This window comes from Gekko japonicus, unplaced genomic scaffold, assembly GCF_001447785.1.
Source record: "Gekko japonicus isolate JY-2015 unplaced genomic scaffold, Gekko_japonicus_V1.1 scaffold469, whole genome shotgun sequence".
Taxonomy (NCBI): Eukaryota; Metazoa; Chordata; class Lepidosauria; order Squamata; family Gekkonidae; genus Gekko; species Gekko japonicus.
This window is the reverse complement of record NW_015173138.1, coordinates 255,331-269,543: the sequence shown is the minus strand read 5'-3', so window position 1 is coordinate 269,543 and position 14,213 is coordinate 255,331. Positions and strand designations below refer to the sequence as shown.

General features: G+C 45.3%; 1 protein-coding gene across 1 annotated transcript in view; it reads right to left on the bottom strand.

The window, feature by feature from the left end:
* The window catches only part of CCDC173 (coiled-coil domain containing 173), a 17,614-nt gene extending 3,401 nt beyond the window's left edge, over window positions 1-14,213 (bottom strand). Inside the window, exons 1-8 of the mRNA XM_015422242.1 lie at window positions 14,128-14,213; window positions 11,924-12,138; window positions 9,021-9,194; window positions 8,732-8,925; window positions 7,441-7,597; window positions 4,633-4,772; window positions 3,402-3,594; window positions 2,940-3,104 (exon numbers count right to left, since the gene is read on the bottom strand). Coding sequence (XP_015277728.1) covers window positions 2,940-3,104; window positions 3,402-3,594; window positions 4,633-4,772; window positions 7,441-7,597; window positions 8,732-8,925; window positions 9,021-9,194; window positions 11,924-12,138; window positions 14,128-14,194 — 1,305 coding nt within the window. The 5' untranslated portion in view covers window positions 14,195-14,213. The remainder of the gene's footprint in view (window positions 1-2,939; window positions 3,105-3,401; window positions 3,595-4,632; window positions 4,773-7,440; window positions 7,598-8,731; window positions 8,926-9,020; window positions 9,195-11,923; window positions 12,139-14,127) is intronic.

The window sequence follows — 14,213 nt, the reverse complement described above, 5'->3', positions numbered from 1 at the left end:
AGGGTAAAAGAGGAGAGCGCAAAAGTGGGCTTGAAGCTCAACATCAAAAAAACTAAGATCATGGCATCTGGCCCCATCACTCCTTGGCAAATAGAAGGGGAAGTCGTGGAAGTGGTGACAGACTTCACGTTCCTGGGATCTCAGATCACCGCAGACTGTGACAGCAGCCATGAAATTAAAAGATGCCTGCTCCTTGGGAAGAAAGCAATGGTAAACCTAAACAGCATGATAAAAAGTAGAGACATCACCCTGCCAACAAAAGTCCGCATGGTCAAAGCAATGGTATTCGCAGTAGTCATGTATGGCTGCGAGAGTTGGACTATAAGGAAGGCCGAGCGCCGAAGAATAGATTCTTTTGAAGTATGGTGCTGGAGAAGACTCTTGAGAGTCCCTTGGACTGCAAGAAGATCAAATCAGTCAATCCTAAAAGAAATCAACCCTGACTGTTCCCTGGAAGGCCAAATACTTTGGCCACCAAATGAGAAGGGAGCACTCACTGGAGAAGACCCTGATGCTGGGAAAGATTGAAGGTCAAAGAAGACGGGGACGGCAAAGGATGAGATGGTTAGACAGTGTCATAGATGCAATGAACATGAAATTGAGCAAACTTCAGAGGACGGCGGAAGACAGGAGGCCCTGGTGTGATGTTGTCCATGGGGTCACGAAGAGTTAGACTTGACTGTGCGACTGAACAACAAAAAGATGGCCATCTGACAGCAATGCTGATCCTGTGAACTTAGGCAGATCACCAGACAGAGGGCAGGAAGGGTTGCATCAGTGCTTAGTTCTCGCGGCCCCTTCTTACACACCCAGGGAAATGGTAATCACTACTTTGGGGTCAGAAAGCAATTTTTCTCCAGGCTAGTCTGGCCAGGGATCCTGCAGATTTTTTTGCTAACTTCTGGGCATGGAGCAAGGGTCACTGGGGGTGAGTGTGGGGGAGGTAGTTGTGGATTCCCTGCATTGTGAAGGTTGGACTAGATGACCCTGGAGGTCCCTTCCAACTCTATGATTCTATGTCCTGTATGGGAATTGTCGTCTGGCACCAAATCTGGCACCAGCAGTAGGATATTAAGGCACACACACGCCAACCCCAGATTCTGGATGAGAAAACTGAAGTACCCAGGATGGGAAGAGGACCAGAAAGGAGGCAAGCAGTTGCCTAAACTCCCTTTTACCTAATCTGGGGGTTGTGACACTCAATATCACTTCCTGCCTAGGGTGGCTGGTCAACTTTCTGCTTTTCTCTTTGCAGCAAAAATTATTGCTCACTTAGAAAAAAATCATTACAGCAGCATTATGAAATTGACATGAAAAATGAACTAGATATTAAATTGCTTCAGCTGCAAAGAAAAAATAAGCAACATTTCCACACCACCTCCATCACCCTAAACAAGGACTGGTTAAAGATCCTCAGGCATGTCATAGCCAACCACTGCTTCCATTGGATGGAGAAGTGGAAAGAGCAACATTTAAAGGGACATTACTCCCAGCACATCTTAACAGAACTTTGCCAGACCATACCAGAAGGTTGACGCTGCATTCCATTTTAATACAAAATGAAATACCCTACAAATCATGGCTGTTAAAAATGGGGGGGGGGGGAGAAGGCACTGGGATGTTTAGTCAAAGTCAGCATCTGGATTCTCCATAAAGATGCTGTGAACAAATGAAGACCCTTCCAAGCTAAACAGCTGGTGTAAAAGCAACCACGGAGGATGTGTGCTTTTGTGACTTGCAGCATGCCCTCACAGCACTGAAAAAAAATGTGCAGGTCGTGTTCCTTTCTTGGGAAGTACATAATGACCTTCATCGTGGCCATGCTTTGTCATGCCCAAAGTGTTCAGCCTGCCAATTTGGATCCTTTTCTCAAGCCCTTCTCTCTGTACCCTCAACTGAAGAAGTGTAGTTGTAGAGATCAGTTTTTTGTGTTTTCCCCCCAGTGATGGCGTCTTGCCTTTGGAATTCCCTCCCCCTTGAGGTCGCTTTGCACCTGCTTTCCCCTAGGCTCCTGGCCCAAACATTTCTCTTTGACCAGGCTCTGTAATTAAGGGGTTCTGTTTTTTGGCTGTTTTGTGGTCTGCTCCTAGCCCCAGGACTGCCTTATCAATATCATTTTTGATGGCTCCATGTTATGATCTTTATGCCCTCTGTTGCTTTTACTGGCATGATTTTTATCGATCTTGTTTGGCAGAATTGGTTTTTGTTGGCTGCTTTGTCTTGTACGTCACTTCAAGCAGGTCTGGAGAGATGGCATATATGTTTTATAAAATAATTGAGTAGTGGGTGCCAAAGTTCTAAAATGCACTGCTTTTTTAAGTAAGAGGGTGAGGTTTGAGGAGGGGTGGGACCTCAGACAGGTACACTGCCATAGACTCCACCCTCCAAACCAGTCAGTCTCACATAGGGAACCATTGTTGCCAATCTCCAGGTGAGGGCTGGAGAGCACTCAGTATTACAACTGCTCTGCAGAAGGGAGGGCAGAAGTCAGCTGAAGTCAAAGGGGCAGATAATGGTAGGTTGGTGGCTAGCTGGGAAGGAGATGGGGTTGCCAACTACATGCTGACAAATTCCTGGGGATTTGAGGGGTGGAGCCTGGAGAGGGTGGGGTTTGCAGAGGGGTGGGACCTCAGACAGGTAGAATGCCATAGACTACACCCTCCAAACCAGCCACTTTGTCCTGGGTAACAATTGCTGCCAATCTCCAGGTGAGGGCTACAGATCACTCACAATTACAACTGCTCTTCAGGTAGCAGAGATCAGTTCCTCTGGAGAAAACAGTGGACTCTGTCATTATACCCTGCTGAGGTCACCACAGCAAATTGACACTGTTTGCCCAAAGCCAGAGCACTCCCCCAGAGCCTCTTTCTAGATCCCGTTGTATTGCTTTCACAACGGGCTTTACTGCTAGTATGTTTTATAAATAAACAAATACTTACAATTTGCATGACATGGGTTTCTTGCAGTTTTAAGTTTGCACAATGATTTCTATGTTTCTTGTCTTTCTCTAATTCCTGGTAGACTCGATCCGCTTCTATCATTTTACGAAGTGTCTCTTTAGCCTCCTCTTTCTCCTGTTTTTCTTTTTCTTCTTTCTTTTTCATCTGTAAATAACACAATCCATTGTAAATCCTAAGGCTGTAAACCTAAAACTAGTTTACTGTGCCTGTGTAGAAACAAACAGGGGGCTCCAACGTGGCCCAATTAAAAAAAAAAGTACTACTTAGATATCTTCAACATCCCACTCCTAAATACCAAGTTTGAAGGAACTGCCTTTCAGGCAAGTTGCTTATGATGATAGTATTATTTTGCTGTAATTGAAACCTATTATGAGTGATCAATTGGTAAGAAAGGTACAAATGACAAAAGGAACAAAAAAGTAACTGCATTTTTTTTCTTACCACACTAATTCTGTGTTCTGTGATTGATTTCAAATCAGCTTTGTTCTTTTCAACTTTTTCTGCGAGCTCTTTCTCACGCTCCGCTTCCATCTCTCGGACTTCCCTAGCAATACGCTCATCTTCATCATCAGTCTTCTGTTTCATCCGTGCCAAGAGGCGGTTAGTAATATTTTCTCTGGTTACCTCTATTTCTCTGAAAAAGTACAATTTGTATAGTGATTCCTCTCTGTGCTTTAAGGAGGTCTGAGGCAAGCCTTGGAAAACTGAGGCACCACACGGATACAACCACTGCACAACGAACGATGCTTTATTCAGAAGTGACCTCCCCCCCCCCTTTGCCAATATATGGGCACTGGCATCTTCCTGGAAGAGGAAGCCAGGGTGCCAGAACTCTCTGACAAAGCCTGCCCTACATATGCAGGGACATTCCTGAAGGCACATCCTCATCCTTGAGCTCTGACTGACGGGGCAAAGGGAATGCCAAGATGGAAGGCAATGTTATAAACCAAGCTATCCCATATTGACAAGGAAAACGCCTTCCTGTTATTCTGGTCAATAAAGGGTGTGTCTCCAAAAATAAGACCAAAGTGTGCTTCCAGTTTTAATCCAGAAAATCTGAGTCCCAAGTGTCAAGAGTTTGTGAAATAAAAGAACTGGTATAATAGATAGATGACACGGGAAGAAACTCTATTGAAACCTAATTATGCAAGCTTGGAACTGAGACATTTATATTTGCTCAAAATCATTCATTCATCATGTAGAGCCAGGTAGAGATTTGCCAGGTAGAGATTTGCATGATGGAGGAGCAGGCATGCCTTTTTCTCTCCCTCCAGAATGTAAGTCATGTCAATAATGATCCAGGTGCTCCATGTGGATGCCCAGCTGTGAGGATGCCACATTTGTAGAAGACATGCATGAACTGAGCACCTGTGATACGTCTGATATTATCTGTTCTGTAACCCTTGTCAAGCAGTCCTGAGAAGGACTGTTTGATTGGTTGATTGTTTGAATATGTGTAGTGTAGCCAGGAGATCCTACAATTGTCTGGCAGCCAGAAGTTCTAGCTCTTTAGCGTTATCCAGGGTGCAATAAAATAGTTCATTAAAAATAAATAGTTGCTCTTAGTGATATTGCCAATTGTAGATGTGTATGTACAAGAACTAAGAATTCTGGAAAACATTGTAATTTTTAATTTGGGTGCTGGATTGAACATATTGGCTATTCTGCTTACCTGAGCATTTCTTCCTCTTTTTGTTTTCTCAGCCTTGTCATAGCTCGCTTTGCATGAAAATGTGCTCGAATTTTATCATCTTCTTCTTCTTGTTTTTGTTTTTCTATAGCTTTTAGAATAACTTGGTCAGCAACATGGGCCTTTAAAAAAAAAACACACACACACCGAAAACAAATTTTACTTACCCAAATACGTGCATAAACTCTCAAGAGCATTTATGTTGACTCGGTATAAAGGAGTGAAAGATAACAGTTAGTCAAATGGAGGCTGGTGAATAAGTTGGGGCGGAAGAGGGGGCCCAGGTGGGAGGGGCCTTTTCTTGAGCTCCAGGCCTAAATGCAGCAAGTCACGCTACTTCCTCTAAGCCCAGGATTTCTGGATCCCATGATCGGTTTGGTGCTGAAGGGAGGCTTCTGCTGGGCAGAAGGGAAGCGAGTGCTGACTTTCCAGACCTAGACAGCCAAGGGACAGCCAAGGACTGTGTGCTGTTCTCTGCTGCCAGAGTTTCCCCCTTGAAGCAAGAGAAAAGCATACATGCCTATGCAATCCTTGGCCCGTAACAGTTACAAGAGAGCGCATATGTGCGAGAGGGCCTTGCAGTATACACGAATGGGGAACAGTTTTTAGATTTGCTCAGATCAGACGGCATCTTCAACAATGGCCCGTTTGACACTGCACTGTGCTGCACTGCACGGGTTGATCCTTCCAATACCAACTCTAACCTTTGAGGTAGTAAGGATCATCACAATCTGTGTGTGGCTTGCACATACTAAATCTGCACATGCAACAGGCCCCCCACACACACACACACTGTGTCTGGAGGCAGCCCTCTCTCTCTGTCGCTAGCAAATCCTTATACCTAGCAGCCAAGAACTGAACCTGTGCTAAGAAAACATTCACAAAATGGTAATTCAATATCTGCCTGGAAGAGGAACAAGAAGAGGGGAGCGGAGCAGAGGCCAGTGGAAGGGCGTGAGGATAAACGAAGCTAGGGCGGGAGGAGGGGAGGAGTAGAGGCCAGAGGGGTGGATGCAACGAGGAGGGGAGGAAACAGAGCATCAGCGGGTGGGAAAATGGAGCCAGTACCAATGGGGGGAGGGCCTTGCAGTATACACGAATGGGGAACAGTTTTTAGATTTGCTCAGATCAGACGGCATCTTCAACAATGGCCCGTTTGACACTGCACTGTGCTGCACTGCACGGGTTGATCCTTCCAATACCAACTCTAACCTTTGAGGTAGTAAGGATCATCACAATCTGTGTGTGGCTTGCACATACTAAATCTGCACATGCAACAGGCCCCCCACACACACACACACTGTGTCTGGAGGCAGCCCTCTCTCTCTGTCGCTAGCAAATCCTTATACCTAGCAGCCAAGAACTGAACCTGTGCTAAGAAAACATTCACAAAATGGTAATTCAATATCTGCCTGGAAGAGGAACAAGAAGAGGGGGGCGGAGCAGAGGCCAGTGGAAGGGCGTGAGGATAAACGAAGCTAGGGCGGGAGGAGGGGAGGAGTAGAGGCCAGAGGGGTGGATGCAACGAGGAGGGGAGGAAACAGAGCATCAGAGGGTGGGAAAATGGAGCCAGTACCAATGGGGGGAGGGCCTTGCAGTATACACGAATGGGGAACAGTTGGTAGAGTTGCTAAGATCCGTTGCCATCTTCAACAATGGCCCGTTTGACAGCCAAGGGACAGCCAAGGACTGTGTGCTGTTCTCTGCTGCCAGAGTTTCCCCCTTGAAGCAAGAGAAAAGCATACATGCCTATGCAATCCTTGGCCCGTAACAGTTACAAGAGAACGCATATGTGCGAGAGGGCCTTGCAGTATACACGAATGGGGAACAGTTTTTAGATTTGCTCAGATCAGACGGCATCTTCAACAATGGCCCGTTTGACACTGCACTGTGCTGCACTGCACGGGTTGATCCTTCCAATACCAACTCTAACCTTTGAGGTAGTAAGGATCATCACAATCTGTGTGTGGCTTGCACATACTAAATCTGCACATGCAACAGGCCCCCCACACACACACACACTGTGTCTGGAGGCAGCCCTCTCTCTCTGTCGCTAGCAAATCCTTATACCTAGCAGCCAAGAACTGAACCTGTGCTAAGAAAACATTCACAAAATGGTAATTCAATATCTGCCTGGAAGAGGAACAAGAAGAGGGGGGCGGAGCAGAGGCCAGTGGAAGGGCGTGAGGATAAACGAAGCTAGGGCGGGAGGAGGGGAGGAGTAGAGGCCAGAGGGGTGGATGCAACGAGGAGGGGAGGAAACAGAGCATCAGAGGGTGGGAAAATGGAGCCAGTACCAATGGGGGGGGAAACAGAGTCAGTGGAAGGAGGAGGCTAGGAGGGAGAGGACTGAAATCTCCTTTCCCCTTTAAGCGCCCCTCCCCAGCTCATTTCTACACAGGCACAGTATATACTGTACTATTTCTTTCATAAGCACAAGAAATCGCTCTGGGAGAACTCCACAGCCAACTCACAGCAACCCTGTAGGGTTTTCAAGGCAAAAGATGTTCAGAGGTGGCTTGCCGTTGCCTGCCTCTGCATCCTGACCCTGGATTGCCTTGGTGGTCTCCCATTCAAATATTAACCAGGGCTGGCCCTGCTTAGCCTCTGAGATCTGATGTGACTAGGCTAGCCTGGGCCATTCAGGACAGCATCTCCCCCCCCCCCCCCCCCCGCGGAGCAAATCTCTTTGAAACTGCCAGGAGAATCTCCTTGTTCACCACCTCTCGTTATTAAGGACTCAAAAGCAGCTCTAGGTCCAAATCTGGCTAGTAGCTTTCGGTGACATACCTGGTGTGCCTGTTTACGCTCCAGCTTCTCCTCCAGCTGCTTCTGCTCTTTTTCCTGCAGTTCCCGGTGATGTAACCTGGTCAGCGCCTGAATCTCTTCCCCTTCTTTTATGCTTTCTAGTCTGCTCAGCTCTGCTAAGCGTTCATTCTCTTTTATCCTAAAACAGGCAATAAGACAAATGTGAGGAGTAAGTACAGATTAGCAATTTCTAAGGTTCCTCTTCGATGCATGGAAATTTTGAATTAAAGACAGGAAGCAGAAGGTATAGATAGGAACTCTCGGTCTGGGACAAGTGATGCTCTGTATTCTTGGTGCTGGGGGGGCGGGGAGCAACAGTGGGAGGGCTTCTAGTGTCCCTGGCCCCACTGGTGGACCTCCTGATGGCACCTGGTGTTTTTGGCCACTATGTGACAGAGTGTTGGACTGGATGGGGCACTGGCCCGATCCAACACTGGCTTCTCTTATGTTCTTATGTTAGCCTAAAACAGAACAGGGTTCCAGTGGCACCTTAAACACTAACCAAAGGTAGTCCAGTTCTTGATTTAAGGGGCGAAATTTTTTGCCCAATAATTTGTTTTATAATTAGCAGTGTATCACTAAGTACATATACTCAGAGCCAACTAGATAAAGAAGGGAAGGCAGCATTGCATAGCCTGATCTTGTCAGATCTTGGAAACTAAGCAGGATCGGTACTTGGATGGGAGACCACCGGTTTCTCATTTCCCTTGAAACACCCTTGCTGGGCTCGCCTCCGACTTGCACTTCCATATGTCAGCTGGATAATAGAAGATCTGAGTTTTAAACTGTAAATTGTGCCCTGTGGGGCCCTGATTTGGATTGGGGCTACTGCATGGAGGAGGAATGGAACCTTTTCTTACATATAGTTTTAATAATCTGAGTCCCTCCTTAGGTAGCTATTTTCCATAGGGGTGGGGACTACAGATGTCTGTCTTTGGTACCTGTATGTTCCCCCCTGCTGGAGCAATTAAAATTGTGAAAACATGCAAAGAGGGGGGAAAGTCTAAACACCCTGCATCGTTAACACAATAATCTACAATTAAAGCTTATACACAACAGCAGAAGATCTCTTGTTGTATCTCACCCTCAGAAGTAAGGCCCGTTATATTTAACAAGGCCTCCTCTCAAGTAAGCGTGCAACAGGATTGCAGCCTACTATTGTCTTTCCACGAACACTTATCTGGGAGTAAGGCCCACAGAAGAGACCTAGATGGATGCACCTGGGGCTGCTCTCTAAGCGTACTTTAAAAAGAGTTTTTCTAATTATTATTACTGTTCCAGTTGATCCTTGCTAAGCTGCATTCGCTTCATACGGCATTCTTTAACCTTTTCCTCCTCTTTTAGTATGGCTTTTTGACGTTCACGTTCTCTTTCTTCATCCTTACTCTGGTACAATTTTTGTTTTTGCTTCTGAAATTTAATCTGAACTTCCCTTTCTTTTAAGACTTCGGTAAGTAAGAGGGCTTTCTGCAAAATAAAATTGGAAAATGTTTTTCTTCTTTCCTTGAATACACACACACACAAAAAGAAATGAAAAATATATAATAAATCATCTACATTACATGGAATCCTTTCACTCTCTCACTTTGATAATACTGATCAATTTTGGCTTTTTCAATGGCTTCTTTTCGCTTCTGTGCCTGGTACTTTGCTTCTTCCAGGTCAATTTTCCTTTTTTCTTCCTCATTCTTCTGTTCACACTCTTTTTTGGCTTTCAGTTTCGCCTGTGCCAAACCCTGGAATACAAAGAAATCTCATCCCAATTAGGAATAGCGTTAGAAGTGAAATGGTTCAAAAATGGCATTTTTAAAGAGCTATGCCAGCAATCTGAAGGTAGGATAAGCTTTTCTTTGGTCCACTGAAGGGTTCCTGTCTCAAGTAAAGAACACCAGGATGGCACGGACACTCCACAGCTACATTGATTAAAGTCTTGCCATAGATGCCAGTGATGAGATTCAATCAAACTGCAAACTATTTATTCTGTTGTTCACTATTACTATATCTAATAGTAAAACAGTACATCTATTGTGGCAATCATAAAAACAGCAAAACCAGACTACCTATAGAGAGGGTAGCAATTACATTCTCGTGGAACCTCACTTTTATTATTCAACCAAAAAGGGGGGGGGGGTGGGACTGAAGACTGTGCATGCTTTAGGGAGCACAAAATACTAACAATGCAACCCTAAAAAGATCTACAAACCTCTAAAGCCAATTAAGTCAATGGGCTTATAAGGGCCTAACTTCATTTAGGATTGCACTGTAGGAGTAGTTGAATGTCAGTTATGGTGGATGTGAGTGAAGGGGGGAGGGGTCTGCTCAAACCAGTGAAAGCAAACAGAATCTTGGAGGCAGGAATTCTGGGTGGTGGTTGGGAATTTCTATAGTCTTTATTCTTCCCCTTCTAAATTGTTCCTCACAGGCTTCTAGCTTGTTAACTGCTAATAGCAAGATGATGGTTCAGTGACTATCAGTAGGGCAGTAGCAGAAAAGAGAAGTATTTAAAAAAAGGGGGATTGGATGGGGGGGCGGGGGAGAAAATGGCCTTCTCAGACGCACAACCGCATAGTGTATTGCAGGGGAAGGACTGGGTTGGGGGAACATTTCCCAGCCATTGATTCTTTGCAGGTTCCAAGCTTGTTACAGGTATAATAAAACAATCTGTTTGCTTCTCTTCCCGTTCTCCTTTTTCATGCTACACAAACTACAGATTTCTACTACAACATCTGACGTAGTTGCTTACCAGGAGAACACGAGGACAGCAAAACAAAAGGGTTTCTTTTCTGTTATCTTATTCTTCCCACTAACTTTCTTGCATTACTCGTTATAATACTATGCTACGGTGTCTGGTCTACAGTGGTAAACGTTCAGTCAGTCAGTCAGTCAGTCATAAACTATATAGGATCCTTGGTGTGCTTTGGATTCTGGTAACATTTAGTCTTCACTTCAATGATCTGAGTGCAAATGCACACAGCCTTTGAAATGTGTGATGAATGTAGATGTACAGAAGTCAGAACAGGGCCAATCAGTATTATCACCCCTATACTGCAAAAGGGGAGGATGGGCTGAAGTTGATACAGCTGGGCTGGCCTAGTGGCCATTTAGTTAGTTAACTAAGTGAGATCTAAACCTTGGACTGGCCATCCTCCGTGTTGCACTGGATCTGCTAACAAGAGCATCCACACATATATTTACAGTGGATACTGGACACTGCATTCTCGTTGCACTCTGGCAATAGCTGGCCACTGGATTTTCCAGTGGAAAAGGCAGTGCAGTTGCAAATGACAGCTACAGTGCAATAAGAACGTACGAGACTGCCTCTCCCCATATGAGTCCCGGAGGGCACTGAGGTCCACAAACCAACATCTTTGAGTGGTCCCCAACCCCAGGGACATCCAATTAGCCTGGGCCAGGGCCAGGGTCTTTTCGGCCCTGGCCCCTGCCTGGTGGAATGAGCTCCCCTAATGAGATCAGGGCCCTGTGGGACTTATTGCAGTTCCGCAGGGCCTGCAAGATGGAGCTCTTCCACCTGGCATTTGGTTGAGGCAGTGGATACCCACTCCCCACTTTTTTGGCCAATCATCCATCAGTGGCCTGGTCCTGAGTCTGGATATCTGATTAGATATCGGACTGATTTAAAATCTGATCTCTCTAAGCCCGTTCGGGGAGGTCGGTATATAAATCTAAATAAATAAATAAATAAATAAAATAATATCCAGGGATGTGTGGGTCATGCAACCAATTCTTGCTACACTGAAACCTGCTTTTTGACTGACAAAGCTTTCAGTCTACTAAACTGGAAGATAAACTTGAGACCCCCGTATGTTCCCCCAAGAGCTTTCAGTCTACTAAACTGGAAGATAAACTTGAGACCCCCGTATGTTCCCCCAAGAGCACTACGGTCTGGGGCCCAAAATTTGTTAACTATTCCAGGCCCCAGAGACGCAAAATTGGCCGCCACGAGGGCCAGGGCTTTTTTGGTGGTGGCCCCTACCTGGTGGAACGAGCTCCCAGGGGAGATCCGGGCCCTGCGGGATTTGATGCAGTTCCGCAGGGCCTGCAAGACAGAGCTCTTCCACCAGGCTTTTGAGTAGGGGCCGCCCCCCCCCACTATATTGCCATCGAGGGGGTGGAAGAGGCCCAGAGAAGGAACATCTGAACATTGAAGCCATTGACTGTCTACCAGGAACTTTTCCGTCATCTTTGGGTTTTGAAGTTTTGAAGACCACTGAGCACTTTACTTGAATTAGGATTGGTTTTAAACTGTATAGTATGTTTTTAAAACTATAGGTATATTATGTTTTATTGTAGCAAGATATTCTTGCCTTGTAAGCCGCCCTGAGCCCTACGGGGGAGGGCGGGGTATAAATGTGATAAATAAATAAATAAATAAATAAAAGATACAAAAATATTCTGAAGTTTGAGAAATAATCCCTAGGCACTGACATGCACAAATTGCTCTTACTGCAATAGTGTTGGTCCAGTTTTTCACAAGAGCTTGAGACTGCAAGTGCAAATCCTTCCGTTCTTTCCTTTCGGCACGAATCCGTGCTGCTTCTCTCGCTGGAGCATTGAGGTTGTCTTGAATCCTTTCCCATTCTGCCTTAGACAGTATAGTTATCTGGCGAAGATCTACTCCCACTGGGAGAAATATTCCCTCCATAACTTCATCTTTATTTTCTACATAACAACAAAAAAGACGTTATTTCTTTCTATGCATAACTCTCCTTAGGACCAGAAAACCAGTATTTTAAAATCCACATGATATATTAACCTTGGCAAGTTGTATATGCATTTGATTATATTCTCCAAAAAACAACAGTCATTGTGTCAAGGATATCCCTAGAACTTCATAGATGTCAGGATAATAAGTGCTGAAATGAAGCTAAGACTTTCCGAAAGGGAGCCAGGCCCATAGTGGGCTGGAGGAAATTATTAGACATTAGAGAAACATCTGTTCATTTTTGGGCAACTGGGTGTCTTGGGTATTTTATTTTTGGGCAACTGGGTGTGCTGTTTGTTCACATTGTTTTTCACAGACCCCTGCATACAAATAATGCCTAGCGTGGATCCAGTTTTTGAATCTGAAGAAGCAACTGGGAGGAGGAACCATTCCAGCTGGTCCATAAGCAGGAGTTTTGAAGGTGTCCTTGCCTGCCTCGTCACAAAGAGGAAGGCACTCTAAGGCACCCTCCACCTTTCAAAATCCCAGTCCACATGGAGCTGATTTATTTATTTATTTAACTTTATATCCCGCCCTACCCCACAAGCAGTCTCGGGGCAGCTTACAACATTCAGTAAAACAATCATTAATCATTCAACAATAAATAACAATTCATAAAATCAACAGTTACAGTGAAAAGTTCCTGATGGCAGCTTAACAATTTCTAATTACAGTGCCTGCTGTGCTAATGTTAGGAAAGGCACATTTCTCTTAGAGACCCGGGTCAGCTGGTGCTGGTGCCAAGTTAGTAAAGGCAGCTCCCTAAAGCAGGAAGGCAAATTGGGCAGATAAAGCGAGCGAAGCAGGGAAGACCGATGTCATTCGGACATCCGCCACCTCAGCCAAAAGCCTGGCAGAACAGCTCCATGCCATCTTTCATCTCCCCTCCACTCTATGCCATCTTTTGCCTCGGTTGCCAGCAATGTTCCCTGTAAGCTGTGGAGTCTTGTGAGCAAAAATTCTACTTTGTGAGCTACCGGCATTAAAGTTGTGAGCGAGCGATTTGGCTCCTGCATAAATTAGTTTGCTCTGGAGCCATCCTTCCTGAGCTAAGACAAAAATGTGTGAGCCGGAGGCTAAAAAACTGTGAGCTAGCTCACACTAACTCAGCTTAGAGGGAACATTGGTTGCCAGCTCTGTCTTGGGAAACTCCTGGAGATCTCTAGGTGCTACCTGGGATAGGTAGAATTTGGCAAGTCCAGGGAGCTCTGCATCTGCACAGATGTTTTGCCATACAGCACACCTTCCGAAGGTGTCATTTTGAGGGGAGGGAGCTCAGCAGGTTTTTTAGCAGGAACGTGCTACAGTTGAGTCCATCCATTCCCTACAAATCTGCCATTTTCTCCAGGGGGAACCAGTCTCTGTAGTCCAGAGATCAGTTATGACACCAGAATTCCAGGCCCCACCTGGAGATTCAACCACAAACTATAAGGAGGTACACGGCCAGAGAGGCAAACACAACCAAAACACTGTGTACAGAAACAACAGAAATAAAGAAATGTGATTTTTTTTTACTGAAAACTCAGTGCACATTGTTGATTATATACAGTGGATCAACTAAAAAAACAAATTATACAAACCTAAAGTAATCAATACCAGATATTTATTTAAAATCACCCAGTATAAAGACGAAGTACTAAATTGAGCTATTTCATACTTCGTTTTTGTACTGTGTGATTTTTTTGAATATGGTGTTGATAAGTTTGCATAATTTGTTTTGAGTGATCTGATTCACCATATATAATTAACAATAAGTACACTGAGTTTTCAGTACATTTTTTAATACATATTTCTTTATTTCGTTTGTTTCTGTACACAGTGTTTTTGTTGCGTTCTCACCTGCAGACTGGCAACTCCACGAGTCCAGGCAGGGACTTGGCCACTCTGCCTCCACCTCGCCCACCCAGCGCTGCCCCTTCGCCCACCCCGGCCCGGGAGACACTCACGCGCGGACTCCACTCTTTGCCCTCTGCGCCTCCCAAACCGTATCACGGGGCGGGCAGCCTCCGCCATCTCCGTGGCGGCGGGCCAA